General features: G+C 49.3%; 2 protein-coding genes and 1 long non-coding RNA gene across 17 annotated transcripts; 1 reads left to right on the forward strand and 2 right to left on the reverse strand.

Annotated features, from left to right (window-relative positions):
• Positions 1-4,312: 4,312 nt before the first annotated feature.
• MINDY4B (MINDY family member 4B) lies at positions 4,313-13,833 on the reverse strand. Of its 9 annotated transcripts, none has more exons than XM_068691941.1 (12): positions 12,699-13,733; positions 12,436-12,463; positions 11,283-11,429; positions 10,505-10,624; positions 9,415-9,506; positions 8,655-8,820; positions 8,081-8,146; positions 7,540-7,610; positions 6,631-6,703; positions 6,253-6,357; positions 5,274-5,965; positions 4,313-5,137 (listed from the first exon to the last, which is right to left on the reverse strand). In XM_068691941.1, exons 1-12 carry the CDS (start codon positions 12,821-12,823, stop codon positions 5,101-5,103), a joined length of 1,722 nt encoding a protein of 573 aa, XP_068548042.1. In that variant the 5' UTR covers positions 12,824-13,733; the 3' UTR covers positions 4,313-5,100. The 9 variants fall into 9 exon arrangements, with proteins under 9 accessions (XP_068548042.1, XP_068548043.1, XP_068548050.1 ...); XM_068691942.1 differs by having other exon boundaries at positions 5,363-5,965; positions 12,699-13,722; XM_068691949.1 differs by having other exon boundaries at positions 5,785-5,965; positions 12,699-13,430.
• Positions 13,834-14,963: 1,130 nt separating this feature from the next.
• On the forward strand, positions 14,964-26,102 carry LOC137861014 (uncharacterized). Of its 6 annotated transcripts, XR_011099322.1 has the most exons (6): positions 14,964-15,084; positions 16,871-17,014; positions 19,223-19,334; positions 21,359-21,434; positions 22,476-22,546; positions 25,517-26,057. It is a non-coding gene; the product is annotated as an uncharacterized lncRNA (long non-coding RNA). The 6 variants fall into 6 exon arrangements; XR_011099319.1 differs by having other exon boundaries at positions 21,359-22,546; positions 25,517-26,102; XR_011099320.1 differs by lacking the exon at positions 22,476-22,546.
• CLRN1 (clarin 1) lies at positions 15,080-24,145 on the reverse strand. 2 transcript variants are annotated; one of them, XM_068691964.1, is made up of 4 exons: positions 23,417-24,145; positions 17,631-17,814; positions 17,266-17,277; positions 15,080-17,162 (listed from the first exon to the last, which is right to left on the reverse strand). In XM_068691964.1, exons 1-4 carry the CDS (start codon positions 23,667-23,669, stop codon positions 16,859-16,861), a joined length of 753 nt encoding a protein of 250 aa, XP_068548065.1. In that variant the 5' UTR covers positions 23,670-24,145; the 3' UTR covers positions 15,080-16,858. The 2 variants fall into 2 exon arrangements, with proteins under 2 accessions (XP_068548065.1, XP_068548064.1); XM_068691963.1 differs by lacking the exon at positions 17,266-17,277 and having other exon boundaries at positions 15,097-17,124; positions 17,635-17,814.
• Positions 26,103-26,150: the final 48 nt, after the last annotated feature.

The following is a 26,150-nucleotide window of genomic DNA, read 5'->3' on the forward strand; positions in this document are numbered from 1 at the left end:
AGTTAGAGAATTGAGGTTAATAGGTTCTGAGACTCTAGTCTTCATCCTGGTGTGCTGAGTCCTTTTCTGACCACCCTCCCGCCCCCCAAAAAAAACAAAAACAAAAAAAACACACAAAAACAAACACAAAAACAAAACACAAGCTCCCCATCCCCCCAAAACAAGCAAGCAAACAAACAAAAAAACACATCAAAACAACACCCAACCAAGAAAACAAACAAAAGGGAAAAACGCCTGACCAGGATTGACTGAAATCAGTAGTTTATACATGCTACTACTGCTTCCTTTCATATACATGTATATATATACACACTTACCCTGTCCAGACTGGAACAAACCTGTGTGAGGATGTAAATAACCACTTAGGCGCGTGTGGGGTGGGTGGAAGTCCCCAGAAGAGTGGTTCTGTGCTTGTGTTGCCTTTCTGTTTGAAGTGGAAAATCTCACACGTGCGTTTTTGATGACTGATACCCAGTGTGTCAACCATCTTCTGGTAATCTTTCAGTAAGTTTCCCATGGTACCTGATTTTCTTTTTTTTAAAAAAAGTTTTATCTTTACTTATGTTTTCTTGTTTTCTCCTGAATTATTGATGCCTGTTCACATGTAAGGACTTTTTTCCACCGTTAGGACAGTCGAGCACTGGGCTGCCCCTGGCCTGCCCTGCGAGGCTGTGCCGTGTCCATCCCCAGGGCTTTCAGGGCTGGGCTGCAGGAAGCCCCGGGCACCCCAGCAGCCCCCAGGCTGGCCCTGCCTTGAGGCTGGGCTGCAGACCTGCCGAGCCCACCTCCTGCCCGACCTGTGCCTGGCTTCTCTGTGCCCTTCTTGGGCCATGCCAAGCTCCTGGTCTGCAGCACTTACTGAAGAGTATTCTTTGTTCATTTCTGAAGCTAACTTGTAGGTGTGACACAAGAGCTTCTTTATAGATTAAATTGGTGGCTGATGAGTTGCAAAAAAACAAGAATGAGTTAAGAGAGTCTATGAAGAAAGAGTGATGCTCTGTCCTGCTGCTGCTTTTGTTTTCAGTATACATCAGCAACGCACGGACATAGGCAGTGGCCGTGTACATGATACTGCTACGGCTGTGGATGACCTCAAGTCCAATCGCTCTTTCAGTATTTAGGAAACCCTGTCCAAAGACTGGGAGCACTTAGATAATTACAGAAATTGCATCAGGCTGGAGGGTCACCACAGAACAAAGCTGAAAAATGTCATCAGCTGAGGACTGAGGAGCTGAGGTTACAGGATGGGGAAGAGTCAGGCAGGAGGCTGGGCACCACGAACAGAGGAGGTCCAGGTGAGAATTTTGTGACCAACTGCTGTGTGTGTGCTTCCTTGGCCTGTGTAGCACTTTGGGTTCAGCAGCCAGTCTGGGAGACCTGGAGGTGGCTGTCAGTTGGATAAACCCACGGGGTTTTCTTTTCTGAGTGAAAAAACACAAAACTGTTTTTTCTCTTAAAGGCTGCCAGCCTCTGGTGCTGTGGTGAGGTCTGGCAGAGCAGATTGTGTGGATGTGCTGCTCCTGCTCCCTCCTTTCTTACACAGAGATGAGAGGCGTTAAACCTGGCATCTCTTACAGAGATTTCGGGGGAAGTTTATCTCAAGAAATCGCAAGGTCAGGAACTGAACTATCTCCTTGGCAGAAACCTCTGGAAATCTCATCTAGAGCACAGTGAAAACATGACGTGGTTTTGATTTGTGGAAGAACTCTACAACTCAAAGCAAGTGAGTTATAAAGTAGGCATGTGGTTTATTTTGGTGCCGGGCGCATGTGGGATAGGTCCCCAATGCATGTGCACCCCAATGCAGCAACTGGCCTTGGTTATATGCAGTAAAGAGTTACATGTGCATGAAGTTTCCCAATACGCCAATACATATGCATAACCTATCCCCAATTTGTATTAAAATTAGCTTCAAGAAGTCATTTCCATAAACTCCTCCCATCTGCACCTGCGCAGTGGTGATGGTCATCAGGGGTCGTGGGGATGAAGTCCGATAGCTCCTCTTCATCACCCCTGGCTGGCCCGCTGCCTTTGTACAGACTCAGCTGCTCCTTGGCTCTTGTCCAAATCACAGGGTTGGTCTCAGCTGGTTTTTGAGACAGGTTCCCCGTTTTTGTCAGGAAACATCCTCTGTGAGGGGCCCCAAGGCTCCTTGTTTCGGTTAATTTGCACAGCAGTAAGCAAAGGCACAGCAATATCTATTTTTAATGGGAATAAGCAAGCCCTCATTCTTCCATTCCTGGCTTCATTTTGGTTTTAGTTTATTTGGGGTGGGGGCTTCTGGAGCCACCACAAGGCATAGGTGGGGCTCTGCAGATCCCAGGTGTCCTTCCCCTGGGAGGTACCGCCCGCAGCACCAGAGACGAGCACCTTCTCTGCTGCAACTGGTTCCTGTAACAGCTGTAAGAGAGAGCTGGGGCCGGCGTGAGGACAGCAGCGCTCCTCTCCTCTCCTCTCCAGCCAGCCCCATGCAGACCTTGTGGTCTGGAGGCCTGCGTGTGCTGCACACCCCGAGCACGTGGCCACGCTGCGGCTCGCCTCACCCCTCTGCCTGTCCACCGAGCTGCCGGGGTGCCCCAGTTTCCTCTGGGGAACTTTTCTGCATTTTATCAGTGTTTTAAGACTGGCAGATTGCCTCTCATCTCATCAAAAACGTGTGAAAAGGTGTGCTTCGCTTTGCTGGTTGGGCCTGGGCCCTTATAAGAACCCTTTCACAATCCTGCATGCAGTGGATCTTTACTTCAGATTTTCTTCTGAGTGCACTGAATTTACTTTTTTTTTTTTTTTTTTTTTTTTTTTAGCACTCCAAAGCCTCCTGTTACATAAATAATGTACAAAACATCTTTGAGAAGATGGTTGGTTTAAATATACCCTGAACAGAGTCATTTCTTCTGCTTGGGGTGTATGGAAGGCGCATGCCGGCTGAGCTGACAGGGCAAGTGCCAGAAACGTATGAGGCGCCCACTGGCACAGCAGGATGCTCTATCTAAGCCCTTGCACTCACTGTTTCCAGCAAAACAATGCTTTCTAAAGCCAGGAAAAATGGAGAAAGGAGCCCTGGTGAGGACGGGGCAGTGGGGCGGCCCAGGGGCAGGGTGCTGCATGGAGCGGAGGTGGCTGCACCGCATTGGTGCGGCTGCATCTCTGTGGATGTGGACATGAATTTCTTATTTCACATGTAGGTTACTGACTTTTCAATGAGTAAAAAGTCACTCATTGTTGGTGAGCTTTCCGGGACTCCCAGATTTGTTGTCTCTTTGAGACTGACTCATGCAAGGTGCCAAATCATGGCATGAGTTTCATCTGCATGTCTGGATTTGTGTCCTGCATTTCTTGCCAATGTGTTAAGCAGTTTCTCAGGTAGCCCCTTCCCCCCCCCCATTCCAATACTCCTGTGTTTCAGTGCATGACAACACTCCTGAGCACATGGGGCGTGAGAGAGGTTTATTTGTCTTCTGCAAATAAATTCCTGGACTAGAAATGAAAATCTGTACTGTGCTCACTGACACCGGTACAGAGCTTTCTGAGGTGTCAGAGCTGCTGAATTCCCCCATCCCTCACCTATTTTTTTTTTTTCCAGCCAAGTTTAACTAATAGAAACGAGCAAGAACTTAGTTCTCATTGAGGGGAATTAGCATGTTGAATTTAGCCTTGTACTGAAGTTATAAAAAGACACAGAAATGTGGGGGAAGAAGGATGAAAGCCCGAGGGAGGCAGCGAGTGTGTTTCATCGGTCTGGTGAAGCACGGTTTCTGTTGTTTTTTTCTTTCTGTAGAAATCACGCATGCATTTCTGCACCTGTGCTCCTGCGTGCACGGGGCGCGGCGCTGTGGGGGCGGGGGGCAGGGGCTGTGGCCGGGACCTGCTCCTGCTGCCCCACGGCCCAGCAGGGCCCAGCACCCCCAGCACACTCACGGCGAGGGGAGGCTTGCAGGGGCCGCGCAGACCCGGGGTACCCCTGGAGCTCACCCCTGGAGCGGGAGCCTGCTGGCTGTGTGCAGCCAGGCGGTGGTGGTCACCTCGGCGTGTCGGGAGCAAGGCGGCAGCAGGCGCTGCTTCATTGCCCTGGCAAACTGCTCCAAGGGGGTTGGATCTAGAGGGGCTTTAATCCCTTCCAGCCTGAGCCCTTCTGTGTTTCTATGATTCTATGCAGGGAGCAAGGACAAGTACGGATCCCGTGTTAGCTTGCTAACCAGCAGGCTCCTCTCCCATCCCAGATGCATTTCTGGCTCCTTATGCCCCCCCCCCTCTCTTTTTCTTTTTCCTCTTCTCTTTTGTCAGCTCGGAGTCTACATTTTGGGATCACTTGCAGAAAGGTTTATTGTTCTCAGTACAGTTGTCATTAGCAACACACACTTTGGTATGACTAACAGATCTTTTTTGGGCAACATCTAAAAAAGGAAGTGGAAAGCAGTCCGTGCGTGCGAGCAGCGGTGCGCCCTGCCCGCCTCCACCAGGCTGCCGCAGGGAGCCAGGACCCCGCAAACCCTGCAGGGGTGGGGGCTCTGCCTGTCGCTGAGAGCAGGAGGGAGCGATCCAGATACAGAAGCCACAGCTGGGAGAGCTGGGAGAAAACCTTTCCTGTTGCAACTGGATAAACTAGTTACCTACTGGATTAAATAAATTTGATGCACACAGCATTGTCAACACTCAATATTGTTTTCACTTTCACTGTGTTCAGCACATTCACAGCAATTTTTTTTTATTATTATTTTTTTTTAACATCTCTGCCTGGAAGGAAATCATGTTGCCGTGCTCTTTTCTTTCCTCTGCCAATGTTAGTGAGAAGCAGACTGCATCCCACCACCCAAAAATCGTGTGCAGGGAGGTGTCGTCGCCAGCGATGGCTCGGCACTGGTGCAGGCTGTCAGCTGGTGTGATGCCGGCTCGGCAGGGCATCCGCTTGGCATCCGCGCGTGGTTTTGCTGGCGGCAGCGCCCCTTCCCCTGCAGGCCGCAGAGCTCTGTGGCAGGAGGGGGAGACGCCGGCACGCCTCAGAAGAAGGGGTCTGTCCCGTTCCAGCTGACAGACGCGCCTGGCCACCTGGTCCTGATTGCCATCTCTAGAGACGGAGACCTCTTCCCTGGGCTGCTTGTGTCCTCAGGGCGGCCCTCTTCCCAGTGGTGTGAGTGAGTGTCTGGAAAGGAAATGCAGTTAAAAAGCATCTAAAAACATCTAACCCACTGTGTCCCTCCCCCCCTACCAAAAAAAAAAAAAAAAGTTTAAAAAGGTTAAAAGCAAAAGAGCTGAGCTGCTGTGGGTGGGCTGCCCACCTGGTGGGGGAAGCGCTGCCCTGCAGCATGTTTGGAGGTCGCAGTTCTGCACAGGTGCACGCAGCCTCCACTGTGGCCATGCTGCGTACCGTGACAGGGGATCTCCCTTCACCCCTCTTTCCTGCAGACTTGGCCTTAGTGTGATGTTTTTCAGGTTTCTTGTTTTTAAATGCCACGGTGCAAGGAGAGCCGAAGGGCTGGGTGGAGGAAGTGGAGGTGGCTGCAGTGCCTGGGGAGCACGGAACGCCCTTCCTGAGTGTGCCCTCAGAGCTGCGAGGAGCAGCCCGCACTGCCCAGGGCCTGTGAGGTTTCAGGGCACCCGGCAGCACCTTGCTCTTGGGCACGGAAACGCAAACACGCTGTGTGCATATGTCTGTATCAGTGCATGTGCACTGCTCCGCTGGGCTGTGTATGTAAGCAGATACACGCAGCACTACGCAAACACAGCTCCACGCACGCCTGTACGTGACACCTGCAGCTCTGTGCCCCCGGGGTTCGTCTGAGTGCTCACCTACTGTGAGGTGGGCTGTTCTCGTCTGCCCTCGCTGCCCGTTGTAGAAGTACAGGTGAAAAACATGCTCCATCTTCCAGTCGGACAGGAGCAGCCTGTTGGTGCTGAAGAGGACGCTGTGCATCCCGTTGATGCTGCACAGCCAGATAGGAAATTTAGGGGTTTTCAGCATGCTTCCAGCCTGGGGGTGGAACGGGCAGCTCAGGTACGCAGGCAGCACTACCCACCGGAGACCCGTGCCTAAGGGGCTGTGGGGGCTGCCGCCCTCATGGGAGCCCGACGCGTGTCTCCAGGCACGGCGTGAGGCACAGCGAGGGCTGGGAAACTGCCAGCACCTCATCTGCTGCGGGGTTTGGGGATGGGAGTGGGGTTGGGGATGGGAGCGGGACTGGGGATGGGAGCGGGACTGGGGATGGGAGTGGGTTTGGGGATGAGAGCGGGTTTGGAGATGGGGTGCACAGTGCTCACCGGGGGCAGGTGGTGCCTGGCCTCCTCCCGGCTCCAGCGCAGGAAGCCCACCTCGCAGCGGCGGCCGGGGCACGCGCTGCCCGCCAGGACGACCTGGAGCAGTGCCTGCAGGCGAGGGCCCCGCTCAGGCTGCAGCAGCGCGAGGGGAGGCGCTGGGTGCCCAGCCCCGGGCCCTGGCCCCACACAGCACGGGGCGGCCGCGGGACCCTGCCTTCCCAACAGCCTTCCCACGGCACCGCCAGCAGCTCACAGATAACATCTACAGCAAGTGTCGCCTCACAATTTTTTTAGGTGATTAACGGGTGGGGGTGTTTTCCAAAATCAGACATAGGAGGAATAACTATGACAGAAACACTTGGCAAGTGAGGCTGGTCCTACCTGTGTGCAGATGACGTTTCCACAACTGGACTCTAACAGGTGAGGTGTCGTGCCACCTAAATCGTTTTGGACCCTGTGCAACCAGACACAAAATATCGCTGTAATGTCCAGGTCAGTGACTGGAGTGTCATACATCGTGTCTGACTAATACGGAGAACAGAAAGAAATTTCACAGAATCATTTCCTTTTCTTTTTTTGAGCACAGCAGTAGTGTCCCACTACAGGAATTTTATGCTCCTCCTGAGCTCTCTCATTTCAGGCCTATGTCTGTTAACATTCAGAGCTAGGGTTGGCTTCCAACCTTCTGCAGAATGGAACAGAGATTTCAGGCAGTGCCTCAGCTACACCCAAGTTTAACCTGAATATAACTATCTGAAGCAGCACTGCAATTTTTTGCTAAATAGCCATCGGTGTCACGTTAGTATAAATCCCTGGTGCAGTGATGCCTCTGTATCTGTAGCATCTTTACACAAATGCAGTTACATTGCCTGTAGGAAGACTGTATCAGCTTCCTCTGCTAATGAAGTTATGCTGGTGTATTTTTCCTGTGTTTAAATAAGCTTTTTGTGATTTTCATTTTTAAGTTTAATCAGCTGCAACTATGGTTATGGCTACCAGTAGAATAACCCCTGATTTGGTACAGTGCTCTGTTCTTCCTGTGTGTGCAGCCAGGCACATCGCCTCTCTGCTGCTCCCTCCTGCCTGCTCCTGCACGTGTAGGCACGAGAAGGACACACGTTAATGTACAATATCAGCCTCTTTTTCCTCAAAACTCAGCCAGTAGCTCTACATTCCTCTGACTGTTGCTTCTTCTCGTTCGTATAAGAGTGGGCATGTAACTAAAATAAGAAAAAGAGTATTTCATAAAATGTAACTAAACTAGAAGAAAATTAAAAAAGTGAAACATACCTTTCCAGTGTCCTTGAGAAAAGTAAACTGTACAAAAACAGGATCAGTCCCTTACTTCCTTCACTTTTAAACTGGAAAAAGAAAAAAGTAATCACAGGGAAGGAACTATGGCACATATGTGATGCTTAATTAAAACAATTTCTCTGCTTAAATCAACCCTAGATAAATATAACGAGCCAAATGAACAAGGTATTATTCTGGGAAGACTTTGGCTTTGCTACTAGTTCTGTTGAATAGGGCCAAGTGAAAAGAAAAAAAAAAAAAGTCCAGTTCTGGACTAACCTATTTTTGTACATGTTTTTTAAATGTTACCCCTGTTTGCCTGGCATCTGTGGTGAGGTTCCAGTGACTGCAGTGGCAGTGGGATCATTTCCCGTAGTAAAAAAAAAAACAACCAGGAATGGTCCCTGAACGACTGGGGCTAACAGCCTGGCTGTCCTGCTGAAGACCCTGCTATTGAGCTCTGCAAGGCCCACTTCTGTGTGAGAGATCAGGTGTAAGCAGAAAATAACTCAGAATACAGCAAATATTCCATACGTACACAATTTATGTGGTCGAAGATAAATTTCTGAGCTGCTGCTTTCTCAAAAAAGTTAAACAGCTGAATCTGCAGGGCAGAAGCATAAGGTGAGAAACAAAAAAAGGGGACATTATATTAAGAAGCAGGGCTTTTTAATTCAGTGTTTCCTTCAGACAAATGAAGAAGTAACACAAGAAATTACTCTGACCATTCCTCAATTCTGGAGTTCAGTTCTTTGAAAATAGTCAAAGGCTATAGGCTTTAATTCAACTTTATTATTATTATTATTATTATTATTATTATTATTATTATTATTATTATTATTATTATTATTAATTATTTTTTTTTTCCCTGAAGAAAGATCAGTCTTTAATGAAAAATAATTACAGCCCCTGGATTCACCTAAAGCCTTCAAGAGGTGGCAGAAACATCTTTCAAGCTCCAACTGGGATGTGGGCCCTGTGTGCTTATAATTTGTGATGCGTCATAAATTAGGGAATGGGTTTATAAGATTTTTTTTTTTATTATTTTTTCTAAAATCTTCAGACCAAATATCTTAAAAAAAATTGTTTACAGAAAGTGTTTTCTTACTCACCCGTTCAGTGAAGTTGTCTGCTTTGTAGTCTGTGGTAGGGACGAAGTGGGTGGCTGCTGAGATAAGGCAGACGGTGGCTTCCCGACCTTCTCCCGCTGCCCAGAGGCTGTCTGCCAGGGCTGCAGCCAGGGCCTCTCCTTGCTCCTTTTGGCTTATTTTGCACAATCTGCAGAGCAGGACACAGCGGAGTGCGGCAGGCAGGCGGGGGCAGTGGCAGCAAGGGGTCTGTGTCCCCATTGCCCCATGTCCCCACCAGCTGCCTGCTGGCTGTGGGCCTGTCCTCGAGGATGCGGAGAGTCCCCACACCCTCATCTTGGAGTGGTCCCGCTCACAGCCAAGCCCCCAGAGGCCCCGTCCTGCCTGAATATGCTGGGTCAGGCCCACGCAGCTCTAAGGAGCGGAGCTGTGAAGGCAGGAGGGCACTGAGGAAGGGAGCCGTGCCCGCAGCCTGGCCCATCGCCCCCGGCATTTCCAGCGGCGCAGGGACCCTCCGAGTGCTGCGGGGTGCCCCGCTGCCACCACAGCACCAGGGGCTGTGCCGAGGAGGCAAGCACTGCTCCTGCAGCAGCAAAGGTTGGGTGGAAAAATCCCTGCCTGGGAGCCAGGTACGGCGTTCCCGCAGGGTGCAGGTCTCCATCTGTAGCTGCAGCCCTGACGTGAGCTCTCATCTGGTAGAACTTGGAGGCAGGTGCTAGTTCTATTAGTTCTAATAATGCAAGGAAGCAGCTTTTGTGTTTCCCCAGGAAGGCTCACTGCTTACCTTTCCAGGTGAGTATATTCCGTGTTTCTTACGAAGAGCAGATACTTAATGATGTTCCCTTGTACAGCCATCAGAATGGCTCTCGTTCCTCCCTAGAAACAGAGCAAACACTTGCCAGTGCTGATGAGCCCAAGCAAGCTGAGCTGTGCTGGTCTGCTGGAAATTGCAGCATTCTGACCATCTGAGCCAGCCCGCTGCCAGCACCAAGGGCAATAGTGTTTCTCTTCTCCCTGGTAATTCAGGATGGCTGCTGACTTCTGAGATAAATAGAAAAGAAAATTGAAAAAGATCTTATGTGCCTAAAAATAAGAAGTCTCTATGCAAGAAGAGCCCGTGGTGGCCCTGTTACTGTGCTCATGCAGGGAGGATGCCCGTGTGCATCCTGGCGAGGTGGGAGTCCCAGCCCCAGAGAAGGGGTCAGGGTCAGCACCATGGGCTCTCCCTCCTCTCCTCTGCCTTGTGACAAAGGGACCGGGGCTGGCAGGAGCACGGCTCCAACTGAATTGGGGCTGCATGCAGGGCCCTGCCTGCTGCCGATGGCAGATCTGCCTTCTGCACTGCACCCAAGTGTCCTTTGACCTCAAGGAGCCTCACCTGCCTTTGTGAAAAGCATTTTAAGCTCCTGGCAGGTCCAGAGTATTTGCAATTTTAAGTGTGTATCTTGGTCTGCTGCTTCTTTGGGGGGCAGCATTGTGATGGCAAATGAGGAAGAAGAGAACCACCCTATTTCAGCAAGTTAAAACACAGATAAATTCACCTCCTTCATGTCCAGGCGGGGCAGTAAGAAGTGGCTGACTACTGCCCCAAAGAAATGGGCGAGTATACCTGTACGTGCCCACCCTCAGCAACCTGCAGCTCGTCCCTGGATGCAGTTAGTGCTGCGGTATTTCGAGCTTGTGTCTGCAGCACAGTGCTGGATCAGAATAGCTGCTCCACTGAAATCTGCTCCAGTATTTCCACCCTGTGCCACCAGAGTGGGCACAGGAGGTGTGCGTGCAGGTCTGCAGGTATACGGGTGTGGGAGTGTGCACCTCTGGCTGCCACATCCCGTGGGCTGGCCCGGGGTGCAGACACGGCACTGGCGCGTTACCTTGTCTGCCTCCAGAGCGTAGGCCAGGTCGGAGTGTGGCTCACGAAACCTGAAGTGTGCTTGTGCCCAGTCATGGCTGAAGATGCGGGACGTGTCCCCGAACAGCACCTTCCGCAGCGCCTGGGGATGGAGGGGATGGAGAGGTGCCGGGTGCAGCTCCTGCAGGACCCACAGCCTTGCAGCAAAACACCAGGCACACACCCCTGAACATGCCAGTTGTTTGCTCGGACCCATGTGGCTTGTGGGGGGGGGCTCCTCATGGAGCAGGTGGAGTCCTGTGAAGCTGCCCCTAAGGGCAGTTCTGTGCCCACGTCTCTTCAGGACGGGACCTTTTTTGGGGGTGTGCTCAGCCCAGCAGCCCTGGCCAGGCTTTTCAAGCTCTTGAGCTTTTTATCATGTTTGTGGCACAGTGACAGGTGATGGGTTTTGTATTGGAGGTCACAGGAGGCAAGGTCAGCACTGGGGACCCCTCTGCTGCCCCCCTGCAGAAAACCCGCCGAGCTTTTGGTAAAGCCCCTTGGTGAAGGCCCAGGGGCAGCCGGCACCAAGCGCTGATGCTCTGCAGACCAGCTGTGGGCAAGCAGAAAACCATCCTACTGCTCTCCTGCATTTCTGCCTTCTGTTCTGAGGCTGTTCCCGAGGAGAGCACCAAGAAGCAGGAGGCTTTGTGCCTTGCCGTTGGGCCTATTATCTAACGCGAAGTGTAGTGTGTTGGTTCTGAGGTTGTGTTACAGCCGTGCTTTTAAGAGTCCCATAAATAAATAACAGCCCTGCTCACCATCGCCATGCCCAGCGAGAGGGGCTGGCTGCCCTGGCTGGGGGAGGCCGGGGGAGGCCGCGGCACCGCAGGAGGGCAGCGGGGCTGCGGGGTCCCTCCGGCACCGCCTGCTCCGTGCCCTCCGTCCGTCCCGCAGCCCGGGCGTCCCTGGAGGAAGGGAGAGAGGGGCAGCTGTTTGGAGGCTCCTGGAGCGCTCCCAGGGTTTCCAGCCCTGGCATGAGCACAGATGACGGCACACGGGGCCGAGGGGGAGCAGCAGGACTGCCCGTAGTGCCTGGTGGCAGCAGCTTTGTGCCCTCACCCCGCCAGCCCCGCACCACCCGTGCCCCGTGTGCTCACTCCCTGCTCGCCTCCTTCCCCACCACGGCTGCAGGGTGCAGTTTTCGGCTCTGCCATCCACCACACTGCCTGCTGGCTGTGGGGATGGGCCCCGCGCAGCCGAGTTTTCCTTTACAGCCCCCTTCAACACTGACAGGCTAACAGCAACGGGGGACATTTCTGCTTAAAACAGACCTGGGTAAACAGTCAATTTTTAGTTACAAATTGTTTGTTTTAAAGGTGCGTGGTATTTACTTTCAAATATCAATTTTATGCTCCTAAGTTGTTTTACTATGTATAAACTGACAAGGGTGTGAGGCTTAGATATATTTGTGTTAGACAGATAAATATGCATTTGTATACTTCACTTCCAACTAACTTTAACTAATTGTTAAAAATAACTCCCACACGAACAAATGATTATAGTGTAGAAGAATGTTGTGTTTGTCCGAATTTCAGGAAATAAGCTTCAGTGCTTGTCACCCTAAGGATGGAGTAGGTTCTCCAAATACTTGTATTCTGTGGTCTTCACTTACTATCTTTTTTTCCCCCATCTTCTAAAATTGACCACTGACCATGAAAACCGTTATGTTTAGACAGAAAGGTCGATTTATGTTGAAATGTTTTGCTATTTTGATTCAGATTGGGAAAACATCCCTTTAAATACCTGAAGAAAACGCACGTTTCTTAGAAAAGGAGCACAAGAAATAAGTCTCTATAAAGGCTGTTGTACTACACACTGGGATGAGTAATTTCTTCAATAGGATAACATGGCAAAACAGTTGCAAAAACTGGTAGACAAGTACAAAATGTTACCTTTTAGAGAAACGCTTACCTGATGAGTAGTAGTAGTGATTTCCAAACTGCAAAATAAAATATAAGTCAAAAAATAAAACAGAGGCATTGTTAATGCATTAAGGAACGGGAGACCAGCTGGAGAAGAACTCCATAAGAGAAGAGGAGGAAAAGCTGTTGCACTCGCGTTACTAAGTACCTGAAAACCTTTCCTGCGTTGGCATAAGTCTTGTGACGAAATATAATGTTACAAAAAGTCTGGAATTTAAAATGTGTGATAACAAAGGGGGACAAAACCCTTACCCACGGAAACGAAAGATTTCCCTCCATTTGTTCAGATCTGAAATTTTGTTGCAGATCTCGTCCAGTGCTGCCTGCGCCCCGGGGTGCCCGGGGTGCCCGGGGTGCCCAGCTCCCTGCTCGTCCATCGGAGCTGTGGCCCCAGGCTCACCGTCACCTCCCGCTGCCACGCCGTGATTAAACTTTCATCAGTGCTGGTCACGGTCTGCAGGAGCGCAGCGGGGGGACACCGTGGGGCTGCGAGGGCTGGGGCTGTGGAGCGGAGCAGAGCACCACGTGGCTCTGCAGGCACCACGCAGCCACCAGCTCACGGGGAGCCCAGCTGGGGACGGGCGACCTGCAGGAAGGGGGATGCTGGTAGGTACCTGCCAGCTTGCCAGAGGCGGGTGTTCGCAGGGTCAGCGGCTCTGCCTGAGGGAGCTGTGGGAAAGTCACTGGTTCCCCCAGGGGAATCCCACACCCACAGCAGCAGGGCTCTGGGCTCAGCCCTGCCGGCTTCTCCAGCTTCTCCGTGGTGCAGGACGTGCTGCGAGATGCTGCACGCTTCCATTAACTTCTCCTATTGCATGGTTCCAGCCCCACATCTGCTGGGGGCAGAAGGACCCCAGCAGGGCCAGCAGTACCCTCCGCCCCCCATGGCGATGCTGCCCGCAGGGACACCAGGGCCTCAGCACCCCACCAGGGCACCAGCCGCCCCGGCAGGGGTCTCCTCTGGCTTCTCTCCCACAGCACCACCACCTTCGTTGCTCCATGCCCCAGCATCTGCAGACGCATGTAATTTCCTGGCTGTGCCCTATAGAAAAGTTTCTGCAGGTAGGTTTCAGTTTGGACGTGCTGCCAGTGCCACAGCACAGAAGCTGACTGCATTTACTCTGTAAGCGGGTGCTGCATGATAAATCATCTGCTTGGCGTAGTACCTTCGACAACAACAAACACGAAAATGGATCTGTTTCAAAAGAGTCCGCCAGCAGAGGCACCCGTGCGGCCCCAGCTCCCTTCACAGCCGTGCATGGGGTCACCAGGCACAGAGCACCCGTGTCTGCAGCACCTCTGGGGCGGCATCGCTGGGTGGGCAGGATAATCCTGATAGACGCCCTGTGTAACATGTAGAGCATGTGTTTGTGGTTATAGCTATGTTCACTGCATGCACACACACACAGACACGCATGCGTACTATTTTTTTTTTTATTGTGATAGAAAAAAATCTGAATTTTCAAGAACATTCAAAATATATTTACATATTTCTCCGAGCTGTATATATGTATTTTTAATTGTGAAATTAGAAATGATGCAGAGCAAAACTTCAGTTGATGCTCATGGATTAAAAGTGATCCACAGAGTACGTGCTGGTGTTGATCCAGGAGCATGAGCTGAGCGTCTCATGCTCACTGCAACTGTCGCTTTCAGCTGGTCCAACCTAAATATTGTCCAAATTTAATTTTGCTAATAAGAAGTTATTATATTTGCCTTGGAAAATGGACAAGCATGGCTTCAACAGCTGGCCTCACACTTGAGAGTAGGCTGGGAGGGGATGGGGTGGGACAGAGAGGAGCTCTCTGTGCAGGGGCTCCCCAGGAGCAGGGCCCCTCTCCTCTGCACAGCAGACGTGGTGAGAAGGCCGATCTGCACTGAGGCAGCTCCGTGCAGTTCTTTGCCTTACAGATACAGGCTCACTCCTTCAGAACTGGCAGGGCACAGGGCAGGCGCCGCGCTGACGGCAGCCGGTACCTCTCACCCCCGCGGGGCAGCAGGGCTGAAAGCAGATTGGGTTCATAAAGCACCAGGAACAAGGGCGAAACATTGCTTCTCAGTACTTGTTCTGTGGTAACACAATGAAACGTAATACAAATTATGTGTTAGGAAGATGCATTAATATTAATTAACAAGAACACACATTAGCTCAGAAGGAAAATGTGAAAAAAATGTTGGTGGTCGTGGAAATCTGCAGTAGTGCTTACACATTGTTAGAAACGAGGTGTATATGATACAGCTCGGGAGGCAGGGTTATTCTGTATGAGGCTCGGTGGAGCGGGAACAAAGATGACACACCTTTTACAAAAATAAGCATGGTTTTTCTGCCATTCATAGTAAAAGTATAAAAACTGGCATAAATGTCAGCAAGGTCATCTTGTAAGATGCTGCAGCTTGAGGCACAAGGCTCCCTGAGACGCAAGGTGACTCCAGGGGTGATGAGTGGGATTGCTCATTGCTTGCAGCTGCACCCGAAACCTCAGCAACTTGGGCAGATAAATGGGCAGCTGGTGCAGCCCCTGCTCCCCTAGGGCACCTCCTCTGCTGTTTGCTTGGAAGAGCGGTTCTGTGCAATGCAAGGAGAGCCTCATCTCCACGGAGGTGGTGTTTGCTGAGGTGAAGCTCTTTTGACCTGCCTGTAAGTAATTGGGCTGACATAGCCCTACCTGGGGCGAGTGGCCTGGCTGCTTTACCTGACCTGCAGAGGTCCAGAGACACAGGGACCGATGCGTTCATCCCCGCTGGCTTCCTGTGCGTCTTGAGTTGGAGAACCTCAGGTGTTTCCTTGCCAGCCCCTGCTGAGCTGCAGCGTGCTGTGTGTGTCTGAGGCCTCTTCCCATCGCTGCTGTTTGCCAGGAGCTTTGCTTTTTGTTTATTTGTGCTGCTTAATGAGAGAGCGCTTACTGGCTGTTCTCTGGGCTGAGCTATTCATAATTGTGACAATGAGGCTTTGGGTGGGTGTAGCACAGTACCAAAGGTGCCTGGTTTGGGTTTATGTTGCTGTGTTCCTGGGTGTGCTCTTTGCCTTGCTGTGCTGCACAGCGGCTGCTCAGCAGTACTCAGCCAGGATTCCTCCCTCACATAAGCAGGAGGGAGTACTCTGAATCTCCTCTACATCTTATATTTCTGTCTTATGTTTTGGCTAGGATAGAGTCATTTTTCCTCCTAGTAGCTGGTAGGGTGCTGTGTTTGGGATTTAGGCTGAGGATAATGTTGATGACACCCTGATGCTTTACTTGTTGCAGAGCAGTGCTTACACCAAGCCAAGGACATCTCAGCTTCTTGCTCTGTCCTGCCAGTGGGCAGGCTGGGGGTGCAGCGGGAGCTGGAGGGGGGGCAGACCCAGGACAGCTGACCCAGACTTGCCAAAGGGGTATTCCATGCCATGTGGCACCGAGCTGAGCAATTACTGTGGGGGGGGCTGGCTGGGGTGCTGCTCGGGGATGGGATGGACATTGGTCAGTGGGTGGTGAGCAATTGCTTTGTGCATCGCTTATTTTGTACACATTATTATTTATTTTCTGTCCTAATAATAAGTCTTTATCTCAACCAACAAACTTTCTATTGTTTTCTGATTCTCTCCACAATCCTGGGGGGAGGGAGGGGTGGTGAGCAAATGTCCGTGTGGTGCTGAGCTGCTGGTCGGGTTAAAAACCAACAGTTTGCAGTGTATTCCCTTAACCAAAGGCACGCCATACCCACAGCTGCAGTGGTTGCACTGGGGAATTTGGAATTCAGGGTCAGAGTAATAGTTTGGGCTTTTAGAATTAAAAAAATTAAGAGAAGCTCATGGACAGAAATAATGGTGTTGTCACACATGTGACACAAGCTTAAAGTGTTAGTGATGGGTTTGGGTGCTTGGGTTCTGTCCATGAGCCCTTGCCAAAGCCATGCCTTCCCCTCCAGAGGGGTTTCTGGGGTAGTGCCTGCTGCCTGAGGCACAAAGCCTGAGGGCTTTCTCCTCTTGGCCCTGCTGCTCTTTCCCCTTGTGGTCTGCTGCCCTGATGTGGTGATGGTTGCATCACGGCACTTACAACAGGTAAAGGTCAAAACTGTGCTGCTGGTGATCGTAGACTCTTACATGGTTGAGTACTTATCTTACTATCTAGATTCAGTTCAATGCTATTGATTTAATTTTGTTGGCACCACCTACTTCTAAAATAAGTTCCTGGAGGAAGGAAGAGTAGATATACTGATAAGGTTTTACTCCAAGGAAGAGTATTTTGATTTCGATGCCACCAGATAGCATGTTATCTTTTGTTTACTGTATATGTCACATTGACATCTACCTAAAACCTTCTCTTGTTTTTAATTTCTCTAGAGCTAATCATTTAAAAGTTAGTACTCTTGGTGATTGTTGAAGATAGCGGTGATAAACCTCTTTGCTTTAAATGTTCATAAATTAAGTAAATCTAATACATCAGGTCAACTGCTCCAGTGGTTGTTGCTGAATCCTTTGATTTTGAAAAAGGAAATTCAAAGCCAGCAAAGCGGATCAAGAGGGCATTCATGAAGTGCACCAAGGAGCAGCCTAGGATGATCCAGAAGGAATCTGCAAACTGTTCACTGTGAGTTTTAAATGTAAAACTTCCCTCCTTAAAATTAGCAATTTTTTCTGAAAGGTGGTGGATCTTCACCTCTGAGGAGAAGAGAATCAGGATGAGACAACCGCAGGAACCTGAAAGAACACGAGAGATGTTCACCACATCAGAAATCCTGGCAGCAAGGCTATATTACATCCATCACAATGGAATGCTGTATTGATGGTGTTGTTATGGCCATCATGACTTCATTTTTACTGGGAGCTTATTTCTAGAACCCCAGCCACAGGCTGTGTCATGAGCAGACCTCCCACTCATCTCGTGCTGGGACTCACTGCCCACTGGCTGTGCTGGGGTCCCCATGTTCCTGACAGAGGGGACAGGACAGCCTGCCCTGTCTCTCTGCTACCTGCTGGCCTGTCCCACCACCCACTGCCATGGGGAACTTCAGCATTTTGTCTCCTGACTCCAATTTGGAGGAAAGCCAGGTGTCAATACAGCAAAATTATCCACCTCTCTCCTAGATTTCCTTTTGTCACTTTGGAGTCAATGCAGCTGTAGTCTTTAATAGTCTACTGTGCTGGTAAATCAGCCAAAAAAAAAATATATATATATCTCAAATTCAGGTGATGTGGAATGGTACTTACATGCAATGAAGGTCCAGAGGTACAACCCTACAGGGCCATGCAAAGTTTCATAGGGGCTGCCGAAAGCATTGTACATGAAGAAGCCTGTTCCCACCAAGGCAAAGATGATCAGCACCATGCAGAAGAGAATGACGCTCACATGGATACTTGCAGGGATAATTTTGAGCAGATCTGGAAAAACTAAAAGTTATAAGCAATAATAAATAAATAATAAAAATGTAAGCAATTCGCTGCTAATTTGTGCAAATTATTTAAATTGTGCTTTTCCAAATGCAACAGATTTAGTCTCAAGTCTCTCAGAGGCATTGGCCAGAGATTTGTCTTTTGGGGAGGTGGACAGCAAATCCAGAAATAAACTCCTTGCATTTATGCTCATGCTTACTGAGGGTAAATTTTATTTCCTTAGCTCATTCACTGACTGGAACGTCATTTATATTTATTGCTTTGCCCAGACCTTTATTAGCATCCAAACTTAGTTACGGTTGATGCGAGTGTCACTTTTGTGCCTGATCTTGTCTGGAGTGATCAGCAAGTCATACAAAGCCTGTCTCTCGGACTGGATTGTTCTGGTCAGTGCGGTTTGTTTTCCAGAATACATGTGCAGAGGGGATGAGGTGAGACATCGCTTACTGCAATGCAGGATGAGAGGTGCCTTGCTGAGCACCATCACTCACAGCTGTGCTCTGAGCAGTGCCCGGAGCACCAGTCCTGCAGGGGGGCCAGGGGGAGGCCAGGCTCTGCTCCTGTCCCGCTGGTGCACGCCTGGTGTGGGGTGTGGGACGACAAAGCCCCAGGGAATGCAGCGGTCCCAACCCTGTGGGCATGTGAGATGATCATTCGGTGGGTGTGAGGTAGGCTCTGCTGTGCCTTGGATGCTTATTCAGTGGGTCTGGAATACCATGTGCTATCTGTGAGTCCCAAGTGTAGAAATGTGGGGGTTTGGCTGCTTTGTCTGCTAGGAAAGCAAAGAACTGCTCCCAGCTGTAATGTTGATTCCCAATACATCTGAAAGCAGTGATTCCACCACTTTGACTTGCACAAATATTCACTGCTGTTCTGTTAAGCTTATGCCCAAAGAATTTTGGTTAAATGCTTTTTTTAAAGCGAAAATCCAAAGCACTAAATATGTTAATTTAAAGGTCCATGTTTAGCAATGAAAAAGAAAATATTAGTAAACCTGTGGTACTGACATACAGGTGAGCTGCAGTGTGATCTGTTTCTGGGTGACATTAAAAGCTGCAAGAATGGATGATATTTGGGGAAAGGTAATGTGTGTGGATGCTTACAGAATGGAAATGATGGGAACTCCCTGTGAAAATCCACTAACAATGCCAAAGATTTGATTTGAAGACACTAAAAATGACAGGTTTCCTATCACTTGATGTTTTCCTGTTTTTATTTTTTATTAAAGTGTCTATTTCTGTACTTACCTGAATCTCTTAAAGTAGTATCTTATTTCACTATTTTAAAATAGAGGAAGTCATTCATAAAGCTTATATCATAGGAGTAAGTGCCACAAACTCAGAGTGAAATTTTGAAAGATGGGGTGTTTTGTGTGATTGAAGTTTTCTCCCCTGTATTTCCACAGGTGAAAGATTTGAGGGATGTTTTTATCTGGAAGCATGTGGCCAAAAAGAGAAGATAAATTAATGAGAAGTGAAGTCCTGCAATAAGAAAGGAGGATACAAAGAGAAAGCAAGGTATCAAATACTGAAGCGTGTGGCTACGAAACCTGGTGCTGTTCAGGTCTGTGCTGGTTCCCCTGCTGGCTGGCAAAACGCTGCTGCTTTTGCAGCAAAGCTCTGCTCAGCAGGGTCAAGAGGAAAAACACTGTTGGTTATGTGTGAGCACTGCCTGTTAGGCAGTCCATGCAATGTGCTTGCTCTATGCTATATAAATGTTTCCAAAGCCTGTGTTAGCACTGGCTGCATTTGCTGCTATGTCACTTGCCCCAGCAGCCCGCCCTCGGGAGTCCATGCAGCACGAGGAGACCCTACCAGTGGGAACAGAAGCCACGCTGTGTCAGATCTGGCATTTACAGTTAATTACTGCTGCCTGATCTACAAGAGGCTGTGCCTGAGGTTCAGCCGTGTAATGGCCTGTGTGACCATCATAGGCCAAATGTTAGGAACCATTTTAAATATTTTTCATGCAGTTTTTTCGAAGTGTGATCCTGCTTGGCTGTGGCACAGGGGATAGTTGATCAGCCTTGGTATAAGGGTAATCTTTAATCACTCATGTTTGTTTAGTGACAATGGATATTTCAGAAGTAATCATCAAACACACTTAGCTGCTGCTGATCCACAGGGGCACAATTAAAGCAGGGTAATAACACCTTGGAGCTGCCTCACTGCAGCTGCAATGTGCTGGGAGGAATAAGCCTCACGTAAATTAACCTACCTTGCAAAATGTTTACCAGCAAATATTTTGTAGCCTGCAATGCAGTAAATACAGAGACGCAGGTAATGTGGTGTCAAGCCAATTTATCGCCTGACTGAACGAAAGGGAAATTAATGGCACAAATGCTTGTGCGTTGCTCCCGAAGCTGTGTTACTGCCACTTTGTGCTGCTAATGTCTGCTGAGAGCAGAGAGGGCACTGTGGGGCCCGCACTGCATGCACAGCCCTGCGAGCACGCTGCAGTGTGGTGCTCGCCCCGTTACCGACTGGGTGGGTTTGCCTGGTGTGCAGGGAGAATCTCCATGCCTGGAAGGCTGCTGCTGCTGACAGCCCTGTATTGTCCAGTTGTTGCTGGTGGCTAAATTGCTTATCTCATCCTAGTAGAAAAAGCAGTTTTTGGAAACTAGACCTTGTGTCTGTTGGACTGTAAAGTACTCCAAAAAGTTACAAATGCTGTGTATTCATAAGTGTAAGGAACAGCTGTACTGCTAGTATGCTGTAAAGTATGATTTTACTCTTGTACTATTCAAGATAGCCAGCAAAAGGCTGAAGAGTCCTTGCTTGTGCAGAATTTGTGCAAGGAATAACATTAGTTCATGCAACACTACCTAATCCTTTGGGAGAACATGAGCTTGTTTCATAATACAGATTTTTATTGTTTATTTTAAGCAAGTATGCTACTGCATTGTGCTGAATCTTTCCCTTGGCACCTGCATTTATAGTTTTTGTCATTAAAATTTTATTAGCGACATATTGGGGAAAAAATAATTCCAGTAACAATGCTGTCTTGAAAGAAAAACATTCCTTCATTGTAATGAATGAAATAGTGTTTCAGTATGCATGGCAGTGACCTTTAGAAAATGAACTGCTGACCTAGAAACAGATGAGAATCAGCAAGAGTAAATGAGGCAGAAGGCTTTCCCCAGCCTAACAGGGTTTGCTGGCAGAGCAAATTCATTTTACAATTAAAAGAGATACAGTGGTCAGAGGGGAGCATTTAATGGGAGCAAACATAGAACTAAATCATTTAGCCTATTTTCCATGCCTTTTCTTCTTAGACATGCTAAAGTGCACTTCAGTGCATTAAAGAACAGACGTGTACATTGTACGTGGTGGTTCTGCTTTCTGCGTTGCTCGCAGGGAGCTCCTGAGGGCTCTGGCTCAGACGGGATGGGTCTCCTCTAGCCCCAGGGAGCGTGAGGCGGCCTCTCTGTGTCCCATCTCTAAAGTGGATGCTTTTGGTAGATGCAGGCTTTGCTAAGCCTCCCAGCCATTGTTTTCTAAATATTAATCCTATTAACGTAACTGTTGCATTTGCTTTTTAGTCCAAATAAAAGATCTGAGAACAACGTGTGAAGACGACATCAGTGCTTGCTGTCAGTTGTTGGTGAGAGCAGGGAGGTGAGGCCGGGACCTGCTGCTGGGCTCACGGAGCTTTGGGGCTGTGACGGGGGGGTGGTTTGGGTGCACGCTCCTCACAGTGTTACCTTTTCATCGTGTGCTATGTAAAGGATTCCAGGGTGGATAAACAACCTGCAATGTGCTTCTAACATTGTGTGGGACCTACTGAAGTATTTCACTACTAACGTTTGACTTGCGTGGACAGAAATTAAAAGGTAAAATCCTGCCCTTAGGCAGGCTGGGCAGGCTGCTTCGGGTCTGTTGAGGCTCTTAGCTTCCCCTCAGACCTGCTCCCGCTGCTGCCCTGGGTGATGATCTGCTGTCAGCAGCGTGCTGGGCTGCCAGGCCCCTGGAAGGAAGCCTGCTCCCTCCAGGGAGGGATGCTGCCCTACCACAGGCACATCACAGCTTCTCTTCTGGCCTGGGGGGTCTCGGCATGAGATTAAATCCAGCATTGGGTTCAGATTCTGACAACAGGCATTAAAGCACATGCCTTGAACCTCAGTTCTCTAAATAAATAAATGACATTTACTGATGTTGAGTGAATTACTCTTCCATTTTTCTTTATGGAATTCCTGACAGCTTTGAATGCCTGATGTCTGTTTTCAGAGAACCTATTGCTGGAATCACCCTAGCAGTACATTAACATATTTTAGCCATAACGCCATGAACTTAAAGCAGAAGTGAACAGACAGGAGCTTGAGTAAGGAAATGGTCTCAAGGCCTGGCAGTCTCTGCAGCTGATAAGGAGCAGAAGCCAGCTGCCTGCCTCTGGCTCGGGCTGGCTTTCCCTGTGGGATGGGACGCCTGGGTGGCTGCTTGGCAGTGCCGGGGCTGGGTCCCTGTCTGAGGCAGGCAGGACCCCCTGGTCCCCTCAGCGCTGGCCAGGGGCCCCAGCAGGCCTCAGCCACAGGGCAGGCAGCAGCTCACGGGAAGGGACAGCTCGACCCTCGGTAGGAAATGAGTTCCTTGGGGCTTTGTGGACTGCTCTGAGAACGTCCTGCAGCCGATACCTGCAGGGCAGCGCATCTTCCTTCACAGCCACAGCGTGCAGCGGGACCGAGAGCTTCCAGCTCGCTAAATAGCTTAGTGATGGGATTTAATTAGAGAAGGTAAGCCTTCATATTGTGTAAAATGAGTCTGGTCTACTGCTTTGAAAAAACATGTAGCAGACCATTTATGACACTTAATCTGGTAACCTTACTTTGCCTTAGGTGACTCATGTAAGCAATTTGCCAGTGCTGCTTTAGCAGATTGCTTCCAAATTTTGTTTTGTAATAATTTCAGGTGGCATGCAGTGTGTATAAGAAATGACTGTTTGTTATCATCTGTTTAGTGTTGCTACATGCAAAATGTCTTCACTTGATCACTTCATTGATCTTCTTACCCTTGAAGATGAACAGGTTATGAATATTACATGTAAAGCAAAACCACTGCGAACAGTTTCATAAGATTTTGAATGTTGGTTACTAAGTTCAATTTGCAGATCAATTGTCTGAATGTCAGCTAGTATCAACCAGATGTTTTTCCAATTAATACAGCAGATTACTAATCTCTGGCTGTTTTGTTTCTCAACAGCAGCAAAATTCTATCCCCCCCATTTCTTTGACATTCCTGCTAGTTTATTTTTCTTTTGTGACAGAGCAGAGGATGTAATATTGACATGCACAGAAAGATGATAAAAATTAATTGACAAACAATAATATATGAAATTACTCTTTCAAAAAGATATGTTTTTTTTTATGTAGCATCTGTTAATTGAAACACAAACTGCTGAAAATATTCGTATGGCTTTGCTAGTATCAGAAAAGAGTAATTTAAACCCAAAGACTGAAATGCCGTAAGGGTAGCATTAGGCTTTATAAAATTTCATGCCTGTTAAGGTCTGTGTACGAACAGGGGGGTTCCAGGGCAGTTACCTCCTGGTTCCCCTAGCAGTGAGCAGCACAGTGTTAAATAATTCAAGCCCCTTTCTTACTCACATGAAAACTGAAAAGGTCTGCCTCCGAGTCCGCACTGTCTCACTCGCTCGCCATAGAAAAGCCCATACTGGATTTCCCCGATAAACTTCTCCAGCTCCTGCCCGGTGGCGTTGACAAGCAGGGCTCCAGTCTTGCAGAGGATCGTTCCTCTAATCCACAGCTGAGTGCCGATGGCTGCCGCGGTCCCCAGGGCACAAGCGAAGCTGAACACCCCAGCTATGCAAAAGATGATTTTCTTCTGCTGGGCTGGCATGGTGGCACGCCAAGTCCTTGGGGCGAAGCAGCCTCAGCCAGGCAGCGAGGAGCTCTCCATCGCCCCGGCGGGCAGGCGCTGGGTGCCCAGCACAGCCGTGCTGGCAGCCCCCTCCTCAGTGCCCCCTCCTCAGGGGCTTTGGCAGGGAGGCACCGCGGGGCGTGCTGCCCTGTGAGCTGCTGGGGACGTCTGCCTTTTCCCTCTCCGCTTCTGTCTGCTGTGTAACTCCAGTTTGCACGCTCCAGCCTGGAAAAAGGCAGTTTGCAGAGCGTTTCAGTGCATCCTGTGTCACTTGATAACGAAGGTTTAAGGTGACAGAAGAAACCTCTGTAATTTGAGGAGTGCTCCCTTCCTCCCTTGTCTGACTGGGTGACCTGAGGATTTCAGGACCGGGCTTGGCTGCTTGTCTGGCTATCTCCCATCCAAAGTTAGAGTTTTTAGAAGGCTTTACTTTTCCAGGAGTTCTTCTAGAGCCAGCAGCGTTGAGCTGTTCTCTCTCCCGTTATGGGTGCTCCTAACGCAGCGGGGAGGCAGCGTGTGGTGCCTGGGCTGGGCCAGGCAGCCCTCCCTGCAACACCCGCTTGTATCCAGCCGCTCGCTCTGCCCTGGCACGCTGGTATCTGCTGGACCTGCTCCTGCCCTGGCTGCTGTGTGCGGCAGGATGCTTTGGCAAACTCCTCCGCCTGGTTTTCCAGGCCGTGCAGGTGGGGTGCCCATGGCTGGGTCCCTGCTGCTCCTGGGGCTGCCCTGGCATGCTGCCTCACTGGGGCATTGCCTGGGGTCAGCCACATGGCTGGCAGCATCGATTTACTGGCTGCTAGCAATTTCTAGACAACACAAGGGTTTTTCTCTATTTTCCAAATCAATTCAGTTAGTTATCTGGATGCATGTCTGTGGCAGGAATGCTCTTCAGATGTTTTAAGAGTATCATATCAATTGAGCTTAAAGGTGACTAAGTCTGGTTTAACTACATATGTTTTTAGACAACCTTAGCTATGTCTGTACCCAGCCTTGCTTCTTTTTAATTCTTTTTCTAAACTAAAGCTTAAATAAAACTGCCTCATGCATGATCATGACATGTAACCAAAAGATGGCACTGTCACAGGAATCTGGCCCCACCAATCTTGCACAGTGCATGATGCTGAGCAGTAGGTTTGGAAATACCTTTATTTTTAAAGATGATTTTGAACACTTGAGCAGAATGCATTTACTCCCTGAAGAAGTGGAGCATTTCAGCGTAACTATCACCACGTGGTAGCAGTGAAAGCAAGACCTGAACGTATGCATGCCCATGCAACAGCCTTCTTCCCACCTTCTTCCCTTCCTAGGGCTTTGCCCACCAGTGGCTGGTGGTGTAAAGGCAGCGGGGGAGTGGGCTGGAGAGAACTCTGTGCAGGCAAGCTGGGAACTCAACTTGAGAGTGGTCTGGGAGTTTGCTTTGGAGCAACTTGTCACAGCAACGGTCATCAGCACCTATGGATTCTGACAGACTTGTTCAGAAACCCCTTGATATGTATCTTGGTAGACAGTCCAAATCACTTCCTAAATCTAGCTGTTGGATTCTAGATTGAACACTAGGGAGATATTTACAGGGTCTGTTTCTTTATATTTGCACAGGAAAACAATGTTGCTTTCTGAGTGGCTAAAATGATATTGCCTGGTACCTGGGATACTTTGTTTATCAAACGAATACAGGGAAAGAAGATACAGGAAAAGAAATTTACATGCTTTCTTGTTAGACTGGCAGAAAAGGAAGGTCTCTTTCAATAAACGTTCTGACAGGTTTTTGTAACATCTTCCCTCTTCTGGAACACGCGAATGAAATAATTGGTTATTTTATCCCTCAGGTAATTAATGGAAAGAAGTGAAGCTGAGCTATCTGAAGATCACAGAAAATATTTTATTGCAAATGCTGCATGCTCCACCGCAGCAAATACTACACTGAATATATGACAAAACCAAAGAAGACGCAACAAAGGAAGGATAAGAAGGGGAAGCGAAAATACTCGGTTTTGTTTTTTGTTGCTTTTTCCTCAGAGGCACTAGATTCCAGGCTTTCTGTTAATGTCATCCTGAAACAAGAATTAAGGGAGTCGCTGTTTGAGGCCAAGGTTAAAAGACAAACAGAAGTAACCAAGGGATATTGTAAAAGTACTGCTGTGGCTGGTTGCACAGGGGCAAGGGATGGTAACTAACAGCTGGCCTGGCTGCTGCTCTCTGAGGCACCACGAGCTGCTCTGCAGGCTGTGCTGTGGCCTCAGGTTCCCCCCGATGGTCCCCTCCCTTGCACTGGAAAAGAGCCTTCTTCGGCTTACTTGTCTCATTCAAGTCCTGCCTGGCTCGCATCCCACCTGTGAGATGACACCGGTTCTGTTACCGTTTTCTCACTGTTTTCAGCACTGGAGATGACCGCCCTTCTTGCTGGGACGGCAGGAGCCTTTGGGGCTCAGCACCACGCGCCTCTACTGCCGGTGGCAGCTG

This window comes from Anas acuta, chromosome 9 (genome assembly GCF_963932015.1).
Source record: "Anas acuta chromosome 9, bAnaAcu1.1, whole genome shotgun sequence".
In the NCBI taxonomy this organism is placed as follows: Eukaryota; Metazoa; Chordata; class Aves; order Anseriformes; family Anatidae; genus Anas; species Anas acuta.

Bases quoted from the DNA above. Each gene is read 5' to 3' on its own strand.
- MINDY4B (XM_068691941.1), bottom strand. From the start codon at position 12,823: ATGGACGAGCAGGGAGCTGGGCACCCCGGGCACCCCGGGCACCCCGGG. The intron at 11,430-12,435 runs GTAAGCGTTTCT...CCCTTCCTCCAG, and splicing joins TCACTACTACTACTCATCAG to GGACGCCCGGGCTGCGGGAC. The intron at 5,966-6,252 runs GTGAGCACTGTG...TTCCACCCCCAG, and splicing joins CCAGGCACCACCTGCCCCCG to GCTGGAAGCATGCTGAAAAC.
- CLRN1 (XM_068691964.1), bottom strand. From the start codon at position 23,669: ATGCCAGCCCAGCAGAAGAAAATCATCTTTTGCATAGCTGGGGTGTTC. The intron at 17,815-23,416 runs GTGAGTAAGAAA...TATAACTTTTAG, and splicing joins CAGACCTTTTCAGTTTTCAT to TTTTTCCAGATCTGCTCAAA.